Here is a 24258-nt window from a genome sequence, read left to right as displayed (position 1 = left end):
CATTACTATCAATCATTTATCTAAAGTTAGGTGCTATAGAGTTGAATTTAACATATTTACTTTTTGAGGTTGTCATTTGGGTACCACGTTTTTGGAAGACAACTGGGACAAAGACATAATAGGAATCGATGCACTGCAAGCATTTTTGGAATCGGAAAAGGTGCTCTTACTCTACGCTATTATTGAAGTTATAGACGATAACAAAAGGCTACGGTTTTTTAGAACGGTAAAAAAAATTTAACTGTGAATCATTTATACTGATGCTATTATGTTTTAGCCACCAAGCAGTTATGATCAAATTGTAATTTTCTCCAAAAAGAAACCGTGCGTTCCCTCGGACGATAATTTATTCTCCTTCGTCCAGATAACGTCTCTGTGTGAACCTCCAACTTTGTCTTTGTACCAAAGTTTGAACCAAATTTTTGCTCCATTCATACCAAAGGTAAAAACAAATAGTAAATGATGTGTTGTTAACTGCACCATACATTTTTGTTTAAAAATAGATATCATAAAATGGATTACTTGTTAATACTTGTATGCATCTACTTTCAGAAGGACCATGAAAGCGTTTACCGCCATATAGCTAATTTGCAAAATGATCTACGATCCATTATATTTTCCGACAGTCCTGAAAATATTCTGAATCAGGCTGATCAAACTTCTTTAACTGGTACGTATTTTTTTGTTTTGTATTACCTGTATGTCTGATGTGTTTAGATATAAGCCTATAAATTAAAATATGCATGGTATTCCATCAATCGCCATCATCATCTCAAATGGTGAGGGATTTGCTAGATGATCAAAGTAAAACATCAAATATGTATTCATTAACACCATAAACATTAAATGAAAAAACTTTTTCAGTAGTCGCAAGCTTAGAGCATGAAGTGTTTTATTGGGAAACCCTTACATCAACCTCAAAAAAAGACAGGATTACAAGAACAGCTTGTACTTCTTTCAGAGATATCCTAGCACAGATTGCTAGTGATTTCAGGTAACCAATGTTGTGCTCAATAAAATTAATATACAGTTATGTATGTTTAGAAATACCTAAAATTATTTTTAGTATTATTGATGGCCTGCCAATAAACGATGTTGAAGAATTGCTAGAGAAAGCCCATAACATACTGGATGACTTATGGCGACACGAACCACCTTACCCAAAAGACAGAATTAAGCATATTATGGATATTATAGGTACCTGTCAATTTTTGTATAAAAAAATTGTGTCACTCAACAATGAAGGTTTTTTTTAATATTTCGTTCTTGTAAAATCAAAAATACTACTAATAATAGTATAATAACTTGCTTAGCTGCCGATGTTGGAAAATTTACTATTGTACATTTAAAGAAATACGATGTCTGGAGCTCAGACTTTAACGAAGTAGCAGATCTTCTCCTGCAACACATTTCTTTGGGCGAAAAGTGGTTGAATACATGCAAGCAACTAACGGAAATATTTTGGCCAAATTATGGGGTAAATCCTTGGAAAGAAGAAATATACCAACCTAAAGAGTTGATAGAGTTTGTGGAATTACTTAAAAAGGTACATACATAGGATACATATGTTTTTTTTTTCAATGCTGCAACAAACTATACATATATCATGTATCCTTTACAATAACTACAAATTGCAGATAGGAGGCTAACAATAGTTGTATCATAAGATTTTGAAATCGTTTTAGATTTTAAAAGTAAGAACTCTTCACAAACAACTTGTACGTCTTTTAACACCACAAGAGCAAGATGAATTGAAGACTAAACACATGTTTCAACCATTCATCGGTAAGCAGACAAAATATTTTGAAAAATAACACATTAAATGACGTTCTGGAACCCTTTACACCAATTATTTAGTAAGAGCAAATGTTTTTTTAGAAAAGTCATACCAGTTTCAAGTATACTGATAAAAATTTTATACTAAAATTTCAGATATCGACATCTTTTATTACGGTGAGGACGTCCAACATTCTTTATTAAAAGCCCAAAAGCAATTTGAATATCTAATACAACCAGCAGAACGACGTGTTGCGATAAAACTGAAGAAGCAGTTGTCATCAATGAATGCGAACACACGACAGGTAAATAGAGAAAAAGTAATCATCATTTATAACACGTTTATAAAATTCTACTATTGTTATAGCTTATTTACGAATACTCCCGTTATTCCGAGCTGATAAGTCGACCCGTTTTGAAACAGGAACTGTTATCTGAAAGACAGCATTTATTGACATCTATGTACGACTATATTAAACAAATTCAGACTCAGTCAACTTCGGAAAATACAATTTCTACTAGACATGGAACACCTGAGGTTATAAAAGACATAATAATGATTAGACAATTGGAAGCAAAGGCGAGCGAAATCAAAAACGTCTCGCAAAAGTTGCTGGAAGATTTGCAAGGCTTCCAAAACTTGAACCAAATTGTTCTGGAACTTATTAAAGAATTGAAGGACCAGCACAATGAACTATTTGAAGCATGGAGCAGTGAAATAATATCCTTCATTAACGACAATACATTAAGGTAAAAAATTGAAGCTAACAAAGGAAATTATTTCAATGAAATACCCGTTCTTTCAGCTTGAGAGAATCGGATCCCGTGGTACAATTTTCAAAACAAAAATTAATGAAAGTAAACTATTCCCCGCGACTAGTAACGCTAATATCTGAGGTAAGGCAACTTAAGGCCATGGGATATCACATACCGAGTGTTATAGAACAAACTAGTGACCATGCAAAAAAATTCATGAAGTATGCTCGACTCCTGGAACAGGTAATTTACAATTTTCTTTTACTGAATCGTACTAAACGTTTTTTTCAGATAGCAAATTTTCATAATACTATTGGCGACAGAATGATTACTTCCCAAAAACCAATGATGTTGGCCAGCGCATTAGAGTTGTCAAAACACGTGCAAGACCAAGAAGTGGTGTCTTGGGGCCAAGAAAAGTCAGTTGAAATATATGTGGAGTCTTTAAAAAGAGCGGTGGAGAAATTGTCTAAAGAAAACAATCTGCTCACAACATATCACCTGCAAATTATGGAAAAGGTAAGACAAGAACATTTAACTGTGAGTGTAGAGGTTTTGATCATTTTTCATATACAGATTAGAGATTTAGCAGACGTCGATCTCATCAAAGATTATAGCAAATGGAAGGACAATGTAAAATATATACGAAACATCATGACACAAGTAGAAGATAAGGGTTTTAAAAACGTGCACACTTGGAAGAACGATCTGGATAAGAAATTAGCAGAGGTCTTAGAAAAGCAATACATCGAAAGTTTAGATACCCTTCACTTATATTTGCCGGAGATCCACATTGACTTGGTTTATAGAAGTTCAAAGTTGGAGTACCTCCCAAACGAGGAAACTTTAAGAAAATTATACGACCAACAGCTTAAGAAGTTTTTAAATATACCCAAGAACTTCAGAGGTGTTTCTGACGTGCCTGAGAATAACATATTTGAAGGAATCATAGAAAGGTATAATGACAGTAACATCTAACTCTACTGTAACAATGCGTTTATTCATGTTTTTAGAAACTCTACTATTTTGGATAACGCCTCTAAACATACCGAAAATCTATTTGAACAGCTTCAAGCTGTCATGAAACACTGGCAGTCGTGGTTGCAATTAGAAGCTCTAGACACCAACAAATTAACAACTTGGCAGCATTGGGATTTACATTTTAGAGCATCGAAAACATTCGGACAAGAAATAGCGAAGTTGCCAAGGTAAAAGGCACTTTGGTTTGCAATATAACATATTATTTCGTTAAAATTATTTTCAACAAGCTTTCTTTTCCAGTACCGAAGAAAGAGTTGGATGCTTTCTAATTGGCTTGTCCAGATTACGTTCTGATCTTGAATCTCATAACAGAAGTTACTGGGACCAGTTAGTTTTTTCTCTTAAAGACTCTATAGCACAAGACATCGTGAAATTGCAAAATTATGTAGACCCCTCTACTGCAGCTTTAACCAGACAACCAGTTACCATGGAAGAAGTGGGAGAATCTGGAATCACCCATGCGAATATACTGAAACAAGCACCTGAGGTATATTCTCGAAAGTGTTCCTTCAACAAACCTTTCCAACATAAAATTTGTACATTTGTATGTACAAATGTACAGATAATTCCTTCTTAATTAATCTTCAAAGAAAAGTACTAATGTTTCCTTTTATTTGTGGATTTTAGATGGAAGAAACTTTTAATGAAATGGTTAAGAAGTCGCAGATTCTGGCAAGTTGGTCAAGAGAACAGGTCGATGCAGTTAATAGACTGAAAGGTGCCTGGGAACGTCTCCAAAGCTTACTTGAGAACCACCAACATATTATTGCGAAACAAGTAGGTTATCTCTTCCACATAGTTAAATTATTTCATGCAGCTTATTTAAGATGGAGACGATCAAAACCACACTCAATATCGAAAAGGAAAATCTAGTTAAAGAAATAGAACGATTCTCTGCCAAATGGGAGCAAGTTAAACCAAGACCCCATTCTGGTGAAATTATCGACAGCAGCATGATCAATCTTCATAATCAGTTGCTTGAAATCAAGGAAAAAAGGAATGAGTGGTCGGCAATTATCGAGAAAAAGAATAAATTAATGTAATATGTCCAGAAACTTACTTCTACTTGTTCATTATCAAATGAGTTGATTTTTAGATCGGATTACAATAAATTCAGCATAGATGCTCCAAACTTAGATGTAATTGAGGAAATTGAAGCAGATGTTATTAAAGAGGAACAATCTTGGGTGATTTTTGAGCAGTTCTATACAGGTCAGTCAAAGAAATAATACGACTACAAAGAATATTATTTAAAAAAACCCAACATAATAACACTGAAAACTTGCCAAAACAGTTTCAAATATAACACAAAATAATGATAATAGTAGAAAGTGCATTGCTATTTATTGATTTTAGCACTGGAAGAGTCTACTAATGAGTTCTGGATAGTGTTCAGGAAAAAGTTATATATTTTTGACGATTTCCTAAAATCGTGGCACAAAAAACTAAATGAAATGGAAATCAGTCCTTTGGTAACGAGAATTCTGCATGAAATTCATAAATATCAGGTGGAGTTTTGCTTCAGTAAATACAGTTATTTTCATTTAATTCTATTTCAGGGTATTGCACCGTTATTAAAATATGTTAGAGGTGAAGATTTCTCCGAAAAACATTGGTTGGACACTTTTAACCTTCTGGGAATGGAAGTCAAGCCAGTTGATCAGTTAGTTTTGAAAGATTTTCTTGCAGTTTCAGACAAAATAGAGAGTGCTACAAAGGATTTGCAGGTACGACAAATGATAAATTTATAAAATCTGAAGTTGTATACATTTTTGTGAATGTTTAATATATCATTAAGAAAATACTTGGAAATTTTAGACGATTTCTAAGAAAGCAGCAAGTGAAATCGTGGTAAGACAAGCTTTAGCAGAATTAGATCAATGGGACGTACAGGCAAGGTTTGTCCTGAATCCGCATAAAGACTCGCGCGACAAAGATATTCTCTTGGTAAAGGACTTCAAAGAAGTTTTAAATAAGGTAAATTGTTTATTGTTAAATTTTATATGCACTGCACTATTTTATTCCTTTTAGATTGGAGATAATCAGAGTCTATTGCAATCGGTAAAGAACTCAGCAGATTACGAATCTTTTGCCGAAAAGGCAAACATATGGGAAAATAAATTAGGCGACTTGGATCATTATCTTACTTCACTAGCGCAAGTTCAAAGAAAGTTAGTAGATAAATATATTGTTATCTCAAACACTGTAACAAAATAAAAACCAATTTTGTTAATTTTCAGATGGGTATATTTGGAACCAATTTTTGGTAGCGGTACGCTGTCTCAAGAGAAGAGCAGATTCGACAGAATAGACAGGGACTTCCGTCACATTTTAAACTTCGTAGAAAAAGACCTACGCGTTGCTGCTCTTTGTAGATATCCTAATCTAAGGTCACTTTTGGAGAGTTTGCTTGACCAGTTGTCGAGATGTCAAAATAGCTTGGATAACTTTTTAAAGGCAAATATCATTTTAGAATCTGAAAATTTATATAATCATACATTCATTTGCAGGAAAAACGGGAAAAGTTTCCACGTTTCCTCTTCCTGAGTGACGATGATTTGTTGGAAGTGATTGGTCAGTCCTCTAAGGAACAAGTAATACAATCGCATATGAAAAAGATATTCGCTGGGATACACAGTGTTCGCTTGGATCAAAATGGCCACAACATCATAGCTATGTGCTCCCTACAAGGGGAAGTGGTGGAATTGGTAAATTACGTGGCTATACAAAAACCAGTGGAGGTAATAAATGGAAAAGACTATACTAGTCGCAGAAATTAAGTTTTCTTAAAATTTTGGTTTCACTTATTTAGTTGTCTCTCTCTTAGGAATGGTTGAATTCGCTGGTAAAGGAGATGCAAGTAACGTTGAAAGAGTTACTTGTGAACTGTCAACGTGAAAAGCAGGCACCAGATCCACTGAAATATCCGTCCCAAATACTTTGTTTATCAGACAGCATTACATTTACTACGAAATGTGAACAAGCGATATCCAGTATGACGATACCACCAATGTTAGCCAAATATAAGGTAAAATATTAATGTATGGACAACTACATTGTCTTGAAACACAAAGCCTTTTTGGAGTAAAAATATTGAACTTGTTCCTTATGAACTCTGTACCTACCAAATGGCTTTAGAATTAAAAAAGGCGTTTCTAACGTCAATTTTACCAATTTCTTTCAGGCTCAACTAAATCATTACAGCTCTTTGGAAATCAATGGAAGTGGAGACGGTCCAGAAAACAGTGATAACACTCTGGAATTAAAACTTAAAGCCCTCTTGCTAGACACTATCCATCATATTAACGTTCTTGAGGAACTTCTTGAGAATAACGTTACGAAAGTATCCGATTGGGTGTGGCAAAAACAACTAAGGTAGATGTATTCGTATTTAATAAAACATATAATTAAAACCATATATGTAATTACTATTTTACTGTAAATCCAAGAATGGTATTAGAAATTATCTTGATACACAAACCACGTTTTAGATATTATACCAACTCTACAGGCGAGGTGACCATCAAAATGGCTAATGCTAGGATGGAATATTCTTATGAATATCTTGGAAACGCACCTAAATTAGTTAGGACTCCATTGACTGACAGATGCTTCCTCGTTTTAACACAGGCATGTTTCTTTATTTTTTTTTAACAACAAAAGGTAATATTTGCTTTTTAGGGTATTTATTTGGGTATGGGGGGAAATCCTTATGGTCCTGCTGGTACCGGAAAAACTGAATCGGTTAAAGCACTTGGAGGTCTTCTCGGGAGGCAAGTTTTGGTTTTTAATTGTGACGAGGTACGTCAATTCCACATAATCTTCTTCTACCAAATACCAATTTTCCTTTTTAGGGCATAGATGCAGCTTCAATGGGTAGAATTCTCACAGGTATAGTAAGAAGTGGTGCATGGGGTTGTTTTGATGAATTTAATCGCTTGGATGAGGCTACTTTATCAGCTGTTTCCATGCTTATTCACCCCATTCAGGTCTCTTTAAGGACAAATAAGAACAATGTGGTCCTTTTAGACCAAGAGGTAATTTCTACGCTTCCATACTTATGGAACTTCCAAATCTTTTCCATAGAATCTATATTACTAACTTTAATCGTTCGTTTCAGGTGACAGTTAACAAACACTGTGGTATATTTGTCACCCTTAACCCCGCTGGAGGCGGTTATGGGGGTCGCAACAAATTACCTGATAATCTGAAACAACTATTTAGGCCAGTTGTAATGACACATCCGGATCATGAGCAGATAGCAAGATCGCTATTTCATTGCGATGGGTACCAAAATGCTGATTTGTTGGCGAAGAAGTTGATTGAAGTATTTGACTTATCGAGGTAAGAGATTGAAATATCGAAAAAAATTTGCATTTACACATCCGATTTTTGCAAAATCCACAACATAAATCATAAACTGTAACTATTTTTTGTTACATACTTTGGTAATCTTCCCTATACTGTAAAATATGAGTCAATTATCAGTTGATTCTGTCCAAATACCATTCGGATCCATATTTCCAATTTCTTTATTGCTTTTAGCAAACTATTGAGTAAACAGCAGCACTACGACTGGGGCTTACGATCAATTAGGACAATCCTGAGCGGATGCGGAAGAGCTCTGAAAAAATTTAAAATTAATAGTGAATATACGCCTGGTGGTATGGATTTAAATAAGGAAGCAGGGATAGTAATACAAGTTTTGAGAATGGACACTTTGTCTAAATTAACTTTCGCCGACGGCGTCAAGTTTGACTCGATAATAAGGGATGTGTTTAAAAATGTGAAACTAGAATTAATACACAACGATTTACTCTTGGATTCTATAGGAAAAAGTTTTGAAGATCTCGGGTTAATAAAGAATGAAAGGCAGGTTAGTACAATGTGGATATATGTATGAAGGAAATAACCGACCGTTATTTTTTTAAACTTTATTATTAATTTTATACATCATTGGTCTTTGTCACCTTCAAATTACTTTCCTCCCCAATTCACTCAAGCCGGTGTCTCCATTTCGCGAAGCAGTCCTGGATAGCTTCATGGCCTTTAAATTTTTTCGGTATTTTCAGCCATTTTTAGTAATTTACTGAAATGCCGTGGCTGCTTGAATAAAATTAATAACAAATTCGAAATCAGCGCATCAAAATACTAGGTAGGTAGTCTAATGAGGTCTCCAGGTCAGCCAACTTTTTATTTTGTGTGTCTGTGTTAAGGACGAAATCATTCTTTTCAATATTTTCACTTTGTATGTTCTGAAATAAAAATACTAAAAATTTAACTACCAGTAACTGCATTGGATAAGAATCATAACATTTATGTGTACTGAATAATGTTACAGATTAATAAATGTTTGGAATTTTATGAACAACTCCAACAGAGAATGGGAGTAGCCATTGTGGGACCACCCAGTTCAGGAAAATCAACAGTAAGAAACTTAATGTTCCATGTAAGTTTTTGCTAATTAATAAAAGATAGTTGTGTTACTGAAAATCATTCCAGGCTTTGACAAAAATAAATAAAACGATGAAATCATACGCATTTAATCCTAAAAGTATGACGAGATATCAACTTCTGGGGAAAACAGACCCAGACACGAACCAGTGGAATGACGGTGTCTTGACGAATTGTAGTTTACAAGTAGCTGCAGAGAGTTCAGGTTGGTTGTGGAAAAAGATACCACTTATAATTCTGGTATATATTTTGAAGATAAAATTTCGATAATCCGAAAGATACCAAGAGGCAGCTTAGTAAAAGAGACAAATGTTATCAGTGGAAATTGACTTCAAATGACAAATAAGTCTATTGAATTAAATATATTTCTATATGTTTGCAGATGTATGGTCGTGGATAGTTTGCGATGGTGATGTGGATCCTGATTGGGTCGAGTCATTGAATTCCGTCCTAGATGACAACCGTCTTCTATCTCTCCCTTCTGGATGGCGGATTCAGTTTGGGCCCAATGTGAATTTCGTATTCGAAACTCACGATTTGAGTTACGCTTCACCAGCGACTATATCAAGAATGGGCATAATATTTCTTAGTGAGGAAGACCTGGATTTGAACACTTACATCACCAACTTCGTACAAAAGTTGCGAGAAGAACAAAGTTCTGTTCTTGAACCACTTATTAGTGACTACTTCAAGAAAGGTAATACTTTTTAAAATATTACTGTTGTCAAATAATATTTGCAAATGTATATTCACAGTCTTCAACATTCTTGAAGCCTTGTAATGTTAAATTATAATATGCTATAAACTTTAAAACTTCATTTTCTGTCTCCAAATAACTTTAAATTTGAGTAAATCCATGTTTAAATATTTGGTATGCAAGATTCTTATATCAATTACTTTACATTTTCAGCTCTCAACTGGGTTATGAATGATGGGGAGTTGACAATTCCGTCCTCCAAAGTTTCTGTTGCAAAAACGGGATTATCGCAACTCAATGAAGTCGATAGTAAGGCACATTTTTGTGTCGGTCTTATCAATGGTCTTGGACAACAGTTACAATACGACTTTAGAGAAATCTTTGCCCAACAAGTAAGTTTCCAAGGAGTACCTATATATTTTACCTAATATTTTTTACAAACCTTTACAGGTATATGAATGGACAGGCGAAGTTTCTCCGCCGCTGGTATTGAAATCTCGATTCAACAAAGAAAGATGTCTTATCGAATCTTACTACACAAATCCGAACACTATAATTGAAAACATTTCTGAAGGTTTGCCACTAGTTGAAACCGGACAAATTTCTCAATATCTTGACAGTTTGAGAATATGGTTAACAGAAAACAACCAGCAACATTTCCTCTTAGTTGGCCCTCATGGTTCAGCAAAAACGTAAGAAATATTAATACTGCACTTTTGCTGACAATTCCAAATTTGTTTTCTTTAGGTTGATACTGAAGCAGTTAATAAACGAAAGAAGTGACGTGGAATGTGTGACTATTCATTGCAGTACCAATTTGATGCCAATTTTTGTGATCGGTAAATTAGCTGAGGTAAATAAACGGATGTGATGAGTTAGTTCAATGCAAGATGAATTAATATTTAAAGAACAATGGTTCTTCGGATTATTATGATGCGACTTATGTGTCTGGTCGCCGCCATTTACAGACTTACATTACACTCCGTTGCTCTTAGCTAGAAATATTTGCCTCACTTGGTATAAATTCGGTATTTCAAACACAAAACAAAATTATTTTAAACAAATGCTCGGTCGATTTATAAGCTGCTAATTTTTTGTAAGAAAATGTATAACCTACAAAGGGATGACATTAGCGATGATTTTTTATATGGCAATCCTAGTTATTTGTTCGCTTTTTTAAATAGCATGTCAAGTTATATATTACTATCAGATTTCAAATATGTACTCATAATTCCAACATACAGCACTTACTTTATCCACTAGTGGAATAAAGTAACTTTATTTCACCAGTAGAATACTGAAAAAATAATAAACCTATAATAAATTTTAATCTTATATTTTCAGCATTGTATAGCTGTAAACACTCATAGAGGTAAAATATTTAAACCAAAAAAAGGATATTTGACACTTCACTTCAAAAATCTTGATCTCCTGAAATGTGATAAATGGGGAACCAATATTCTCATTGAATTTTTAAATCAGGTAATTAATTCATCGTTGAAAAAATCTGTAATTTTCTATCAGTTCATATTACAAGAGACCAAGCAATCATCTGTACACAGACGACAATTCCCAAATTGTATAGTCTTTTTTGCACACAATAGAACTATTTCTACCGAAAAAATAAAACATTTTTTGTTTCTCAAGAAATTAACCCGTCAACAAATAAACAAATGAGTTTAAGCCAAATTTATATTTAATTCAAGGAAAATTACAGACTTTAGTTTTAGTTTTGCTTCTTTAAAATATTATAGTTACATAATATTGCATGTAATTATTAGGTTATAATCTATCAATAGATTAATTTTGTTGAATTCAATTATCTGATGTACTTGTATATATTTTTCTATCATTAAGTTACTACTTTATACTTTCGGTATATTGCTTTTCAAAGGAGCAAACATAGATGGCCTACAGTTGATGTCTTCTTGTTTTATATGTTTTTGTAGTTCGTTAATTGTAGCTTGACTTTGCAGAATCTTAGCTTTTAGTTTAGCAACCTCTTGTATGTTGTCTTTGTCTTTGTTATCCAGTTCCTCATTAGCTTCGGCCAATTTCGTTTGAGAGTAATTCTTGAGGCAGTTATACTTAGCATCTAGTGCTTGTATTATTTCCCTGTATTCTTGCAGTTCCCTCTTCAAAGCGTCTTCATTGCCCTTATATCCTTCCACTATGGTTCTTGCTTTCTCATATTTCTCAAACAGGTCCTTGAAACACCTCTCGAGATTCTCTATGTGCATCTTAAGGTTCTCATTTTCGTCCATGAGGAGTTGCCGTTCAGCCCAAACTTTTTCGATAAATTTATCGTAATCTTTCATAACTCTTTGAAATTCATTCTCGTCCATATTGTTAGTTCGAGCTTGGTTTTCCAGTTCTCTATTCTTCGCTTCTACGTCGGCAACTTGTTCTTCCAATTCCTTGATACGAGCCCGATTGTTCTTCAAGAGAACGTCCTTTTCGTGCACTACTTCTTTGAATTTGCCCAATTCGCTATTTTTCGACAACAGTTCTTTCGATACCGGTTCTTGCATGCGGAATATCTACCAATGAATATTGTGAATACACGAGAATTAGGATAAATTCACGCTGTACTTACTTTTAAGATGTCCATTTTTTTGTAAAATCTATAACATATGTAACGAAACAAAATTTTGACACACCTACAATGACAGAATGTTCCTTTCAGCTAGTGAAGTACAAGGGCTTCTACGATGCCGGTGTTGAGTTTATTGGGATTGAGAATATAACCATCGTGGGGTCGCTTGCAACTTCACGTAACTTGTCGAAAAGGTTTACTTCAAATATGCACGTGTTTAATATAAAGTGAGTATAATTTTTCTTGGTGATAATACTGTAATTTTTTACTGCGTAAATAAACTTTGTAAATCTGTCTTGCGACACACATTTCTTTAGTTTCAAGTCACTAGGATTGATTGAACTTTTGTTGATAACATTTTATGATACTTTTCGATGAGATAACTTTTGCTACGTCGTTTTTATTTTCTTTTATGTCGGGCCAGATCGCTAAGACAAACACTGATTGATGTAGAGTCTCTAAAAATGCAGAGGTGATTGCCAATAAAATGTGATTGTTAGTAGGCAAAATATGTTCAAAAGAGTATATTTAAAATATAAACGGATCTTTGCGTTTCAAGTTTCTTAGGAAATAAAAATATGAAACATGTATTATTTTACCATAGTTTCTGACACGGAATTATTATATTTATTAATAGTCTTCTATTAATAAACTCATCAAATCTACAAAAGTCAATTCTAATTCCTCTAAATTTAAAAATTAAATACTGTTTGCATTTGGTTTTCCCTCGTATGCAACGTTTCCATTTAAAATAAGAAAACACAGCCCCGTGCTCATTAAGCTGAGTAGTAAGTAAACAAAGCTATATAAATAATATAGCGCTCAATGTGGAAGCAACTTCTATATGCATAAAATATTTTTCTATGCCTCCTGGAGTTCACCTCACCCTCTATCTAAATATTTGATTTTTTCTAGTACACCGGAACACGATGATTTTTCCACCATAATTTCCGCTTACTTGTCAGCAATTTTAAGGGAATGCTTCACAAATCAAACTTGGCCTAAGGCAAAAGTTGTCAAACTTACTGCCTCGATGATTTCAATTTTTGATAAGGTTGGTATACATATTAGTGCATAGATGTAAAACGATAATTAAGCTCTAGATTTTGAAAAACGATACAAAAAAGTGTGGTGAATAACTGAGCTAAACCTTAAATCTATCGAAATTATGAATTTTAGGTACCTTAAAGTCATTAAATTTTGAATTTTAGGTAAGAAACCAATTTACTCCCACCAAAAGGAAGCATTACAATTTCAGCCCGCATGACCTAACGAACTGGTGTAAGGGCCTGCTGAGATATCAAAATAACGAAAATATAGAGCTTGAAGCTTTCATAATAGAGGTAAATAAAACAATTATCGGAACGGTACTTCTACATTTAACTTAATTTTAGGTTGTAGCATATGAAGCCGTAAATATTTTCGGGGACAAACTAGCAGACGATCATGACCGGAAGCGCCTTTACGAAATAATAAACGAGACCTTACAAAGCCAATGGAGTGGGGCCAAATGTGTAAGAAAATTGGTGGAGAATTATTATTTTGTTCCTACTGATGCAAGCTCAACTAGACTCAAATCGTGCAAGTTGACGAAACTAACCACCGAGGAATGGAGGTCCATGGTACAATTGGGAATCTCGCAATACGGTAAATAATTTGTTTTTTAAAGTTAATCCTTCTTATCAGAATAAAATATTTCAGAAAGAGAAGGGCAAGTTATAGATATCATAATCAACGACGAATTACTACACTTGACAGCTAGTATCTCTAAAACACTCAGTTGCCCACGAGGCAATATTTTATTAGTTGGAAAATCTGGTGTAGGTCGGAAAAGTGCTATTAAGATCGTATCAGCCTTGCAGTCTGCTAAGTTGATAACTCCAGAAAACGATGAACAGCAGTTCAATAATGACCTAAAAGCTGTAAGTCTGTTATCCATATATTCATCCAAATATGTATATCACCTTGATCAAATTAATTGAAATATACAAATGCTATTTGAATTATTTGATATATTTCATTGTTTTATACAATCAAATAACATCAATATGATTTTAAAGAATTATGAATTGCCTTTTAGGCAATCCAGTATGCTGGTTTAGATGGGGAAAATGTATACATTCTGCTTGAAGATCATCATTTGGCAAAAGAACAAAATTTAAACAAGATCAATTTGTTAATTTCATCCGGAGAAGTAAGTTTCCTTGAATTGAATAAAACTTATTTACTATACCCCTATATTGCTTATAAATTTACTTGTTTAATTATTTTTTTATTTGAGATTCCTGGTCTTTATTCCTCTGCAGAACTGGAATCTTTAATAAAAATTCTGAAGGATGAATATGACAGGGAGGACTTTGATGGAACTTTACTCCAATATTTTTCAGAACGTAAGTAAAAACTTATAATCTTGATAAAATTTCCTTATAAATTACATATTTATTCTTGATATTTCCTACGCTGTAATTGGAGTTTTCTTTGATAGGGGTATTATGGTGCATTAAATAATAGTTATTTATTGTAGAAGTGTTTTGAGTAGCATTTTTTCTACACAAGAATGTTTAAACGCGAGAACGTAGTTTTATCCATAATCACATCATAATCATATTTGTGGAGTCAGAATTATTGGAATTTAATAAAAAAAGTATTCGCACGACTTGATATTTGTTACTAGTACTCAATGAAACGTGGGTATGTTTTGTTATACCTACTGATACCTTATTATCAATTATTTAATAAACAGTCTTATCTGAATTTGGTAAAAATGCAAAAATGTAATTGTGTTCCTATGACTGTTTTTAAAGAAGCTCAAGAAGCAATCAAAAATGTACTTCTCAGCCTGTTTGAATCAACACATTCGCGAAGGTACCTACCTTCAATAGCTGCTTCATTTCTGAATATCGCAAATCCAGAAGCATATACTGGCCATTGTATGAGGCGCACTTCAACAACTTTATTGGCCAATAAAGGTGCTGATCTTACAACCATCAAACGGCATGGTGGAGGGAAGAGCACCTCTGTAGCAGAAAGTTATGTTGAGGAGTCTATATCTAACAAACTTGATATTGCAAGGAAAATCCAAGGAAAATATAGCTGTTCCTTACAAAAAGAGACATCCGTAACTTGTGCAAATTCTTCACAGACTTCGGCAGATGTTAAGCGTTCCGAAAATGATGGCAACAATACTACAAGGGTTGTTATTAACGGAAAAGGAGTTAAATGTAATAAAACAAAAAACGAAATGTCTATTACTATAAATGTAAATGTTTATGTTAATAAGTAAATAAATTAAATTTGATTTATTATAGGTTTATTATTTTTTCATTATTCTACTAGTTAATAAAGTTACTTTATTCCACTAGTGGATAAAGTATCACTTTAGACGGTTCATATGTGTGGATAAAAGTCCGACTATAAGATGATTGTGGATAAATAACTTTATTAAAGTCTATGAATTTGTCTAGAATAGGACTGCAGTTTTATTTACTTTCATAAATGATTCTACACCTTTTCAGTATATCGCTAATGGTCAATTAATGTTAGGAAATATTATTTCAACTTCATATTTGTAAATTTAATTTAAAAAAACGTTATTTGTTCGTATATTGTTGCAGATTTTAGAAAGCAGTAATATTCTACCACACATCCTCCAGCAAATGCCACTAACATGTAAAAACTTATCTATAGTTTTCTAATCGATCTTCAACGAAGAAAAGTAAATTCTAGGAGTCTATTATTGCTTTAACTATGAACAATAGTAGTTTTCTCAGTGTAGTGGTAATTTATTTCTCAAAAGAATGAAATTATCAGTGTAAATCACAAAGAGTTACAATACAATACGAAGTCTTTCTGACTATATTTATTTCCGGAATCTTTACAAATAAATAAATCTCTATGTTTTATTAAAATGAATGGATTCAAAATTTAATAAGTTTTACATATAAATCATTCATGTGCTGGAAATAAATTCAATATTAGAAAATTAGGTTCATTTACAAATAAACAATCTAATAATCAAAATCGCTAAGAATTATACAAAATATTCGGTTTTGCTACCAATCATGGACGGACAAAGTGCATACATTTTCTGAATTAAAACTGCCTTAAATAGACACGTGTAAATTCATGTATTATTAAAATTATCTTTTTAATTTAGGAATAAAGAAGCAGCTTCATGTTACCATATGCCTTGACGTGAGGAATGAAAATCTTTCGAATATCATAGAAACTTGTCCGTCATTAAGCCAAAACAGCAGTATATTATGGAAACCAGATTGGTCAATAAATACAATTGCAGAAATACCGAAAATGTTATTGGAAAGGTATGTAAACCGTAACATTTTTCATTCTTAAAGCATAATGTTCTGCAGGTCAAACAATGAAGACCAATGGAAAACAAAGTGTAGCGGTTACTTTTCAAAAATATATCAAAACTTTAAAACGGACGTATCTACACCTTCCAGATTTATTTCAATGATTCGGTTGTATGAATCCATATACGATGAGAAACTAGCAGCCATCGAAAAAAATAGAGATAAACTAAAGGTAAATATTTTTTTAAAATAATGAAGTGCATTAAAGGTTTATTTTTTAGGCTGGGGTAATGAAACTTACAGAGGCCGAAAATCTAGTGAAGGAATTGAAGCAAAATGCAACGGTACAACAGAACAAATTGGAAGAGAAACAGTCCAAAGCTAATTCCGCTTTAGACATGATAAGCAACACTATGAGAAATGCTAACTCCCACAAGGAAGAAATGGAGAGCTTGAAAAGCAAAACAGAATCGGAGAATATTCAGCTTATCAGGAGGTAAGCTAAAAATTTAGAAAACAAAAATAATACTAAAATTTCACTAAACAACATATGTTCACAAATCTTAGATATACGTTTTAATCCTCGAGATTAAAGATAACGCCCCTTTGTAAAGGTTTGTCATTACTATATCCATAAAAAAAGGATACAATAGGATTTTATATTCTATCTGACCTCGAAATAGTTATCTCTTTTTTTCTAAAGACCCTTCAATGAATAAACGAAAGAAGTAATTTTAATTTAATACATCTCTCGTGTCTAGGAAAAGGGAAATAGAGGAAGAGTTATCCCAAGTCGAACCACTGATCCAAGAAGCCCGTTCGGCTGTCGGAAATATAAAGGCTGAATCCCTTTCCGAAATCAGGTCTCTCCGAGCGCCGCCCGATGTTATTAGAGACATTCTGGAAGGTGTATTGCGACTAATGGGGATACAGGACACTTCCTGGAACAGTATGAAAACGTTTTTAGCAAAGAGAGGTGTAAAAGAAGACATTAGGTGAATTTCTAAAATATTATTTGTGGAAGTAAATAAATAATATTAAAAACGTGTTTCCTCTCAGGTCTTTTGACGCGAGCAGAATTTTAACTGAGAACCGCCAAGCGGTCGAAAAGCTTATGTCAGTAAAGAGCGAATCTTTCGATGCAAGAGCAGCGAAAAGAGCGTCTGTCGCTGCTGCTCCTTTGGCAGCCTGGGTGGCGGCCAACGTGAAATATTCGCAAGTTGTGGACAAAATCAGGCCGCTGGAAAGGGAACAAAATAAACTGAAACAGTAAGTTATTCACAAAGAACTGATAAAAGAATAATGTCAACTGAACTACTGTTTTTCAGGAATCTGACGGATGCTGAAACACAACTAGGGGAACTCAGTGCCGGTCTGTTGAATGTAGACGCGACGGTTGCAAAGCTGAAAGAACAGCTGTCTTCTTATACAAAAGAGGCGGCGGAAATTGAGATAGGCTTGAATAAGGCTCAGGAGACGCTAGCGGCTGCAGAAGGTTTGGTCTCTAAATTGACTGATGAGTACAAGAGGTGGCAAGATCAGGTAGATACAATAATTGATATATGGTTTTCACAGAACTGCTGTTATTAAGGTCATTTTCCAGGTGCCTTTTAGGAAGCCTTTTATTTCATAAAATGTAACTTGAAGTCATAAAACGTTGATTTTATGGGTTTATGGGTTTCAAAAAGTTAAATTTTATTTCAATTACGTTTTCAGAATGTTTTAGAATGCTGTATTTGATCATATTTTCGTCATTTTCATCTATTTTTATCTATTATCTATTAAACAAAATAGTTTAATGACATCAAAATTAACTTTCGTACTATCAAATTATTTTAATAAAAATATTATAATTTTTCTTATACTATTTTTTATTTATTAGGTAAAAGAACTTTCTAAGGAAATAGAAAAATTACCTAATAATTGTTTGATGGCTTCGGCATTTATTTCGTTTCTGTCAAATGAATCAGAAGACAAAAGAATGTAAGTAAACAGAAATTTATTATTTTTTTTTAATGTGTTTCTAATTCTAGAGAAGTTATGGATCTGTGGTCTAAAGAAATTGGTCTTGAACAGATGAATATAGAATCATTTCTTTCAACAGAAAGAGAGCAACTCCAGTGGCTAGGAGAAGGTCTATCCTCAGATAAATTGTCCATACAAAATGCAATAATGATTTTAAAGGTAAAACTATTTTTGAAAAAATTATGTCAAAAAAAATTGTTTCATATTTCACTTTGTTTTCATACTGTAGGCAGATATGGTGCCTTTGTTAATAGACCCTACATCGTCTGCCACTGAATGGATAAAACAACATTTAAAACATAAAAATATAGAATGCGTAACACAAAATTCACCAAAATTTAAAAATATGCTTGAACTGGCTGTTAGGTAAGATTATTCTTCATATTAGTTACTTTTTTCTAACATCAATTTTCTCTCTACTTACTATAAATACCAAATAACAACTAGGTATTCATTCTTAACTAATTACAGGTTTGGAAAAACTTTCATTATTGAAGAAGTAGATTCAGTCTGCCCATCACTGCTTCCTATCTTGAGAAAGGAGTTCGTGCAACAAGGTGAGGAAAACAAAACTAATAAAACAACTACATTATTATACATTTGCGTATTTGTAGGTGAAAGGAAACTGATAAAACTGAACGGGAAATTGGTGGATCACCATAGTGAATTTAAATTGATTTTATGTAGTCGGAATGAACAGGTTAAATTACCCGCAGACGTTGCTTCTCTAATAAACCTTCTCAATTTTACAGTAACTCATGCAGGTCTTACAGGTACGTAGCACAAAGGTTACTTGAAAAACAATCCATAAAAAATATATTCTGTCACCCCAAAACAGTTCGACTGAAAGATCTTAGCATCAAGATGGAAGATACAAATGTATTTCTTTTAAAATCTTATCTGTGTATAGTTAGACATCTTTTCCATGACTAGATTTCTCGTATGGTCTTTCATACCAAATACAACAATGTTCTTACATCTTACATTGCTGTATTTGATAAGATTCTTAAGGAAATAACATTTGAATCACGTTAATACGGTTATATGCACATTCTAGAACAATTACTATCCAGAGCAATTCAACAAGAAAATCCAGAGTTAGAAAATAGGAAGAAGCAATTACTGCGCGAGAAAGAGGAACTAGAAGAAAAACAAAGTATTTTTCAAAACCAGTTACTCGAAGATCTGGCGAATTCACAAGGAGACATTCTAAAAGATACGGTAAAAGTTATAAAAAAAAAACTACTGTAAATATCATCTACTAACGCATGTTTACAGAAATTATTGGCTTCGCTGAATGAAACGAAAGCGAGTTCCGAAGCAATTAGCGTGGCTTTAAAGGAATCGTCAGACATACAAGACAAATTGCAAGAAGAATATAATGCCTACAGGGACGTATCACTCTTTGGGAGCTCGTTATATTTTGCATGTAACGATTTTGCAAAATGCAATATACTTTATCTTGTCTCAGCGTTGGCATTTTCAAAATTGTTTTTAAAGTCTTTACAAACGTTTCAGGTACCTAATATGTTAGTTTATTTATTTATTGTTTCTATTTCGTAACACACCTGTACCAAATTAAGTCCACGTCCCTAATAATAATTTAAAACAAAGCTTCTGATTCTGATAAACTTAAAATCCTAATGAAAGCCATTTTCAATAATTTTTCTAATTGTTTTTCTCTTAAAACTTATTGTCAAAAATTTATTATGGTTCAACTAAAACTGAGTCTATAAAAACAGTGGATATAGTGACAGTAAGTCTTAACTGGTGCAGGTACCTGAGTTATCTTTAATCACACTTTAGGGACTTGAAAACAATTTGGAACTTCAAAAGAAACATCTACTCGATATAGTATACCAGTACATAAGTAGAGGAATCTTCAAAAATGATAGACTAAAATTTTTGCTTCACTTGGTCCACAAACTATATCCCAAAGAAATACCAGATATTGAATGGACTCTATTTATGGGAAATATTGTAGCAGATAAAAATATTAATGAAGATATCCCCCCTTGGATTCCTAAACAGTGTGTGTTAAACGTCAAAAACTTACAAGTAGGTTCATAACTATGAAGGCAATAAAAATGTAAAAATTAATTTTATGTTGCTTTCAGTATGCTCTACCTGACCTCTATAACAGTTTGCAACTAAAAGAATTTAACTTGTGGAAAAATTTTATGAACTCGAGCACCTGTGAATCAGAAATCCCTTCACATTGTCATCTTGGTGGTTTCAAAAAGGTGGTGGTTATACAAGCATTAAGACCTGATCGACTCTATTCTGCAATATCTCATTGCGTTTTGCAAATAACAGGCAGGTAAACATCAAAGCGACACTAAATATGTTTTTACAACTGTATTTATTTTCTAAGGTTTGAAGACTCTCGAACCTAGTGTTCTTAATTTGTCTCAGATATATAAAGAATCGAATTGTGAGGAACCAGTTTTACTTCTTGCAATGTCTGGATCAGATCCTTCTTCAGAGATCACTGATTTAGCTGAGAATTTGTTTGGAAAAGATCAATACATGGAGGTAATGATCTTTTCACTTTTTACATAGCTTTTACTATTTTGATGTCCTTGTTCTTCAATACATATTTCGATTTCAAAAATTAAAAAAAAAAACGAGACAACATTTTTTTTTAAAACGTTAACATTATTAAGTACCTATCTTAAAAATGAGAAATCCATAGTTAAACGTAAGAAAATAGTCTTAAATCTGGACGAAGAATATGCTCTTTCTTTTCTTATACCCTATAATTTGATTATATTTTTAACTAACAAAATTTAAGTAAATATTAGGTATCGTAATAATTTATAATTATTGTGTTGGTTTAGTTTATTGATAATTTAAATATGATATTTAGGTTGCTATGGGAGAAGGGCAAGAACCAAAGGCCATAAAAGCATTACAGAAATGTGCAGATTCTGGGTCATGGTTAATACTGAAAAACTTGCATTTAGTTACTTATTGGTTGCCAATTCTATCACAAAACTTGAAAAATTTGAAGGCACACGAAAAATTCAGGTTTGAAAATACAGTCCATTAGTCCATTGTTGTTTTGATAATAACAGTTTTATAATTATTTTAGATTATGGCTAATTTCAGAAGCGACGCCAAATTTTAGTTTTGTGCTAGCTCAGAATAGCCTGAAAGTCGTGTACGAAGCACCTCGAGGCTTAAAAAATAACATTTTGCGGACGTACTTCACCTACGGAAGTAAATTTATTGAAAAATTAAACCCTAATGCTGCTAGAATATTTTTTGTTATTTCGTGCGTACACGCTTTGCTTCAGGAAAGAAGAAAATATATTCCTCAAGGTAGTAACTATAAAAAGTAAATAAATAGTATAGTAGTAGTTATAAGTAATATAAATTTTATTGGTTTTTTATATTATTAAAGACAATGTAGGTCTTAAATTCATTTGATTAGAATTTAGGAAAATTTCTGGAATTGATTTGAATTTTATTGAATTTTTTTTATTTTGCAGGTTGGTCTAAATATTACGATTTTAGTGATACCGACTTTTACACTTGCATCAGACTTGTTGAAGACCTGTGGAATACCCAAACCCCGCAAATTCAGTGGAGGTTTATATCTGGCCTGTGCTCAGATGCTGTCTATGGTGGCAGAATAGAAAATGTTGATGATATGAAAATAGTGGAGTCCTACACAAACCAATACTTTAAGGATGCAGTTCTAAGTCACAGATGGAAACCATTTCATTTTAATGTAAACTTACCCACAACAGCACAATTTCAGGTAGGTAATAATTTATTAAAACTGCAATCATAATTGCTACTACTATTATTTCTAGGATTACTTAAATATTATAAAACAATTTCCAACACAAGATGAACCCTCAATTTTTGGTTTAGCAGAAAACATAAACAGGGCATGGGAAATTCAAACCTCATCAAATATAACAACCGATTTAAAAAGTAATAATTTCACCTAGAAAAAATGCAATATTGAAAAATCTGTTTCAGATCTTTACCTGTCTATAAACTTATCAGCCAATAACAGCCAAGAATATTTACAAAAAGGTTTAATTCCTTTTATGAATCTATGGAAAAAGATCAATCATGGTCATGACTTTGTTAGGATAACGGTACCGTCAATGGACAATAGCAATTCTGCTGTGGAGATATTTTTAAATGAAGAATTTAAGTATGGTGTTCTTCTCATTCAGACCATACACAAACAGTTTTCAGTTTTAAATAAAGCTTGTAAAGGTATTGTGTTACCATCAGAAAAAGATTTAAGTGTTGGTCATTCCCTGTTAAATTATGAGGTAAGTGTTTCTGTGACAAGAGTTTGAGAAACAAATTTTGCAGAAAAAAGTTATCTCAAGTAAGCACTTGGCATGTTCTTATTTAATTTTCATTTTAGACTCCTAACATATGGTCAGATATTTGGAATGGCCCAAAGGAACCTAACAAATACCTAAGTACCATTATGAATAAAGTAATTCAATTGGAGAAATGGAAAAATGGAAATATCAATGAATTATTAAGAAGCCCATTAAATTTATCTTACCTTTTCCATCCAGAGGCACTAATAGCTTCTCATAAGCAAGATTTTTCGAGGTTGTTCAGTATCAGTACTATTTGTTGATGATTTTAACTTTAACAATTTGTTTTTAGGACTGTTGATATTTCAATGGATCAATTAACATTAAAAACAAGTTGGAAGGCTGCAAATCAGTCTATAATCTTATCAGAACTCTTGGTTGAAGGAGGGCTGTTTGAAAATGGAATATTGAAGCCTTGTTCACCTAATTCTGAGAACATAAACAATGCTCCAAATTGTTATTTAAACTGGATTGACAAGGTAAAATTGACGGTACTTGCATGATAGCAAATTTTTTGCTTTTAGAAAAATATTGGTAGACTTAGACACTGTACGGACAAAAAGAGAATTACTGGTATTAATATATGAAAATAATGAAACCTTGTTCTATAAAGGACTCTAAGCAGTTCCGGTCGGAAGTTTTTTTTGTCCGCAGCTATATATTTAAACTGATTTTTAATCTTTAAATTTTTGTTGAAAAAATATTTAACATCCCGTTACTAATTTAAAGTAAAAAGAGACAACATTTACAAACCCAAGTCAGTGTTGTGTCTAAAGAACTCCGACTTTTCGATCCATTTTGTTCAACCTTCTTACACCTTTTCCTCAATCTCATCTATTTTGGCTATTTTTTGTTTCTATGTCAGAGATATTAAAGATGATAAATATTTAAATTAATACAATATATACTGCTTTTAGAAACATTTTCTGGAAGAAGATAACCAATGTACAGTGCCTCTTTACACATCTTCAAATAGAGAAAAAAAGGTGGTACTACTTCAGGTACCATGTGAAGTCAAAGACAAAGAGAAGTGGATTCAAGCAGGACTTGCTTTATATCTAGAGTATTGAGAAATTTAGATAATTATAAACCGATTATTTATAACAAGTATAATAAAGAACTAGTTTTTTTCTGTTTTTGTATGCTCCAGTATCAAACAGTATGTGTGACTCATTCTCAACATATAGACCCTTTCAAGGGCTAAGACGTGCAAAGGATTCCATGGATGTATATTTTAGAGGG

The 24258-nt window shown here is 32.9% G+C and overlaps 1 protein-coding gene across 1 annotated transcript; it reads left to right on the top strand.

The window, feature by feature from the left end:
• Window positions 1-722: 722 nt before the first annotated feature.
• LOC108917410 (cytoplasmic dynein 2 heavy chain 1) lies at window positions 723-24094 on the top strand. Its single transcript, XM_018723973.1, has 66 exons — window positions 723-804; window positions 865-994; window positions 1067-1197; window positions 1314-1546; window positions 1686-1785; window positions 1933-2081; window positions 2144-2526; window positions 2583-2775; window positions 2824-3051; window positions 3109-3488; window positions 3546-3740; window positions 3814-4060; window positions 4201-4350; window positions 4401-4612; window positions 4670-4785; window positions 4930-5081; window positions 5133-5300; window positions 5392-5550; window positions 5605-5744; window positions 5814-6030; window positions 6084-6314; window positions 6401-6601; window positions 6758-6948; window positions 7065-7203; window positions 7255-7374; window positions 7428-7610; window positions 7694-7917; window positions 8119-8449; window positions 8915-9022; window positions 9076-9232; window positions 9410-9724; window positions 9938-10116; window positions 10175-10416; window positions 10472-10577; window positions 11069-11206; window positions 12411-12547; window positions 13236-13374; window positions 13532-13663; window positions 13715-13967; window positions 14022-14242; window positions 14401-14514; window positions 14602-14710; window positions 16477-16642; window positions 16691-16865; window positions 16915-17129; window positions 17395-17628; window positions 17693-17902; window positions 17962-18175; window positions 18516-18616; window positions 18667-18817; window positions 18888-19024; window positions 19130-19215; window positions 19273-19431; window positions 19716-19879; window positions 19937-20176; window positions 20465-20716; window positions 20776-20974; window positions 21033-21193; window positions 21528-21688; window positions 21753-21982; window positions 22153-22424; window positions 22480-22603; window positions 22652-22956; window positions 23055-23251; window positions 23309-23495; window positions 23934-24094. Exons 1-66 carry the CDS (start codon window positions 744-746, stop codon window positions 24084-24086), a joined length of 12207 nt encoding a protein of 4068 aa, XP_018579489.1. The 5' UTR covers window positions 723-743; the 3' UTR covers window positions 24087-24094.
• The last annotated feature ends 164 nt before the right edge of the window (window positions 24095-24258 follow it).

The sequence above is a fragment of the Anoplophora glabripennis genome, unplaced genomic scaffold (genome assembly GCF_000390285.2).
Source record: "Anoplophora glabripennis isolate ALB-LARVAE unplaced genomic scaffold, Agla_2.0 scaffold4, whole genome shotgun sequence".
NCBI lineage: Eukaryota > Metazoa > Arthropoda > Insecta > Coleoptera > Cerambycidae > Anoplophora > Anoplophora glabripennis.
The sequence above is the reverse complement of the archived record's forward strand: the minus strand, read 5'-3'. Positions and strand labels throughout refer to the sequence as shown.

Coding starts and splice junctions, on each gene's coding strand:
- LOC108917410 (XM_018723973.1), top strand. CDS start 744: ATGGTATTCCATCAATCGCCATCATCATCTCAAATGGTGAGGGATTTG. Junction 7,611..7,693: donor TGGTCCTTTTAGACCAAGAG/GTAATTTCTACG, acceptor CGTTCGTTTCAG/GTGACAGTTAACAAACACTG. Junction 19,432..19,715: donor AACTCATGCAGGTCTTACAG/GTACGTAGCACA, acceptor TGCACATTCTAG/AACAATTACTATCCAGAGCA.